The sequence below is a fragment of the Myzus persicae genome, unplaced genomic scaffold, assembly GCF_001856785.1.
Source record: "Myzus persicae strain clone G006 unplaced genomic scaffold, MPER_G0061.0, whole genome shotgun sequence".
In the NCBI taxonomy this organism is placed as follows: domain Eukaryota; kingdom Metazoa; phylum Arthropoda; class Insecta; order Hemiptera; family Aphididae; genus Myzus; species Myzus persicae.
This window is the reverse complement of record NW_019104082.1, coordinates 7,574-10,138: the sequence shown is the minus strand read 5'-3', so window position 1 is coordinate 10,138 and position 2,565 is coordinate 7,574. Positions and strand designations below refer to the sequence as shown.

Sequence of the window (2,565 nt, the reverse complement as noted above, 5' to 3'; positions counted from 1 at the left end):
TAAAAAGTACAAAACGTTATAAAATTATAAAAAAACTACTGATAGTATTATTTTAAAACATTAAAAATCTTTTATTATAATTGAGAAAAATAATTAACATAAATAAAAATATTTTTTTATTGAACTCATAAAAACTTTCTTAAACAAATTTAATAGTTAACTTCTTGTAACTAAAATATAATATATAAAATAATAATTATAATAAAAACGATGTTGAGTTAATACAGTTCACATATTTTTCCTAACTGTCTTGAAGATCTACTTTCTGTAAATGAAAATTTCCCCATTTCATTTTTCTTTAGACCTTTATAGTCTTGACCTTGCATTCTAAGTATTTTGTTTTTATTTTTTAACCATTCATGCTCATCCCCTTCTTCGTACTTAAGTTTCCGTTTTGCTTTTACTACAAGTTCTGTTAAACCACTATCATCTTTTTCCATTTCTATAATTTAAATCATTATTTAATTATGAATAGTAATAAATATTATATTTAATTGTATACATTAATTTAAAACTATCATTTACTTTGAACAGTAGGTAAATTATTTAATTCAACCATATCACAATACTTTTCTACATAAGAATTAGTAACTCCTGGTTCCATATTAAGTGTCATATTAATTTGAGTATTACAGTCCTCATTATATTCAATATTATCAGTCTCCAACTCTAATAAGTTATGATAATAATTGTATGAAATATGAGTAAAATATAATGTAATTTAATAAAATAAAACACCTATTTTAAATTTATAACATATTTTACCTTCAACTACAGAAAATGTATCAATATTAACCACATCATCTCTAACAAAATCAATCACAGAATTGCCAGTACTAGTATCTAAATCTTCTGGATCACTTAAGCTGTTTAAAAGTGATTGTATTTCACTATCTGGCAACATTTTTAATACAATAATGTTTTTAATTATTTCAAACGTTTAAAACAATAGAATGCATGTCATAACTCAAAGTCTCAAAAACGTATGTAAATGTATAGCGTATGTGGAGTATGGCAGTATGCTATTCATGATTCATTATAAAATCTACAATTGAGTAATTGACTTACGAGGTTTTATTATTGATACTATAGTTACGAGTTTTTGTTTGTGTGTATTATCTTATGAAAGTATCGGGAAAAATATAGATATTATGATATCAAAATGTGCACAAAAGTACAGTGCATCCAATAAAAGAAAAAAAAATTTTTTTTTTAATTTTGACTTACGAGGTTTTGCCGTGTAGCCGACGAATTATACTTAAAACTCAAAGAAAAATAACTTTTATCACCACCGAAGCACGATGAAGATAAATAATAATATAAATCTCGATCGTTCGTTGGTGATAAGATAATATAAAATAATAAAATTATGACCAATGAAGTAATCGAAATCAATGGGGTTCGACTATAATGGAAATCGTGACTGGGATTAAGGACTTTGACTGTCACCGGCAGCGATGAACAAAATCTCGCGGATCGAAATTATGAAATTGTTTGTATTTTACGGACCTACGAAGTCATAGAAAGCCACAATTAATTACATTTAATAATAATATTAATGACATTGACAGTTCTGACATCTTTGCTTTTTAGATTTAACTGTGGACATTTTCGTTATAACTGAAATAATCGATATTTTCCTAACCGATTTTTCATTATGCAATATATTTGATTGCAATTGCCTTGTTGAACATTTCTCGGTTTTCCGTTTATGATTTGTAGTTATTAATAAGTACAGTGCACGGCTCATGGTGAGGCGTGATTAATTTAATTCAATTAGCAAACGTTCTAAGTTAGGTTAAGTGTAATTTAAAACAAAACCTAGTGCCGTAAACAGAATTATTTTTTTAAGGGTTAAACGTAGGAGTACTGAGTTAAAAAATATTTGTGGAACTAACACTTTATTTTAGGAGTATTAAAATGCATTGTATTGTTGGTTTTTATATACACTTTATAAACCCTCCTTCCTATCATAGACATAAATAGGTAGGTATAAAAATAAAAAAGTCATAATTTGATAACAGATAATTGGAGTCTGGAGAGTAGATAAACCAGTGTGAAAATGTAATCGTTTCAAAATGGTTCGAATATAGCTTATAGAATATAGATAGAAAAATAAATTAAAGCACAATGACATTACTGATTTTATTTAAAAATAAAATTTGAAAATATAATATTTTAAACAAAATTTATTCTCTGTTTTTGTATCGATTTATAAGTACTATTATTTATTTTACAGTTATAAAATATAAATACAAGAAATACCTATGTATTTATTATTTCATACATTTTCTAATAGTTTTAATTTAACCACCATAATTCCACAGGTGTGTTTTTACTATTTTCTTTAATTTGAGATTACAACTTATAAGTTATAACGTCCAACAATCTTAATTTCGTGATAACTGCTAGTAACATAATAACGACTTAAAATGTATTGTTTTTTTTTTAAGATATGTCTTCAATTTATTAATGAGGTCGATATATATACGAATACATGAAAGCGAAACGTATTTTTAGTAATAGACAGTTAAAATGAAATTGTATTGAAATTAACGAAGTCTG

General features: G+C 25.3%; 1 protein-coding gene across 1 annotated transcript; it reads right to left on the bottom strand.

Annotated features, from left to right (window-relative positions):
• Window positions 1–218: 218 nt before the first annotated feature.
• On the bottom strand, window positions 219–1,042 carry LOC111038489. Its single transcript, XM_022321616.1, has 3 exons — window positions 766–1,042; window positions 526–669; window positions 219–442 (listed from the first exon to the last, which is right to left on the bottom strand). Exons 1-3 carry the CDS (start codon window positions 902–904, stop codon window positions 219–221), a joined length of 507 nt encoding a protein of 168 aa, XP_022177308.1. The 5' UTR covers window positions 905–1,042.
• Window positions 1,043–2,565: the final 1,523 nt, after the last annotated feature.

What these genes read in the sequence shown, in the direction of transcription:
- LOC111038489 (XM_022321616.1), bottom strand. Translation starts at nt 904, where the DNA reads ATGTTGCCAGATAGTGAAATACAATCACTTTTAAACAGCTTAAGTGAT. An exon ending in TACATTTTCTGTAGTTGAAG is followed by an intron (nt 670 to 765) that starts GTAAAATATGTT and finishes ATAACTTATTAG; the next exon opens with AGTTGGAGACTGATAATATT. An exon ending in TAATTTACCTACTGTTCAAA is followed by an intron (nt 443 to 525) that starts GTAAATGATAGT and finishes TTTAAATTATAG; the next exon opens with AAATGGAAAAAGATGATAGT.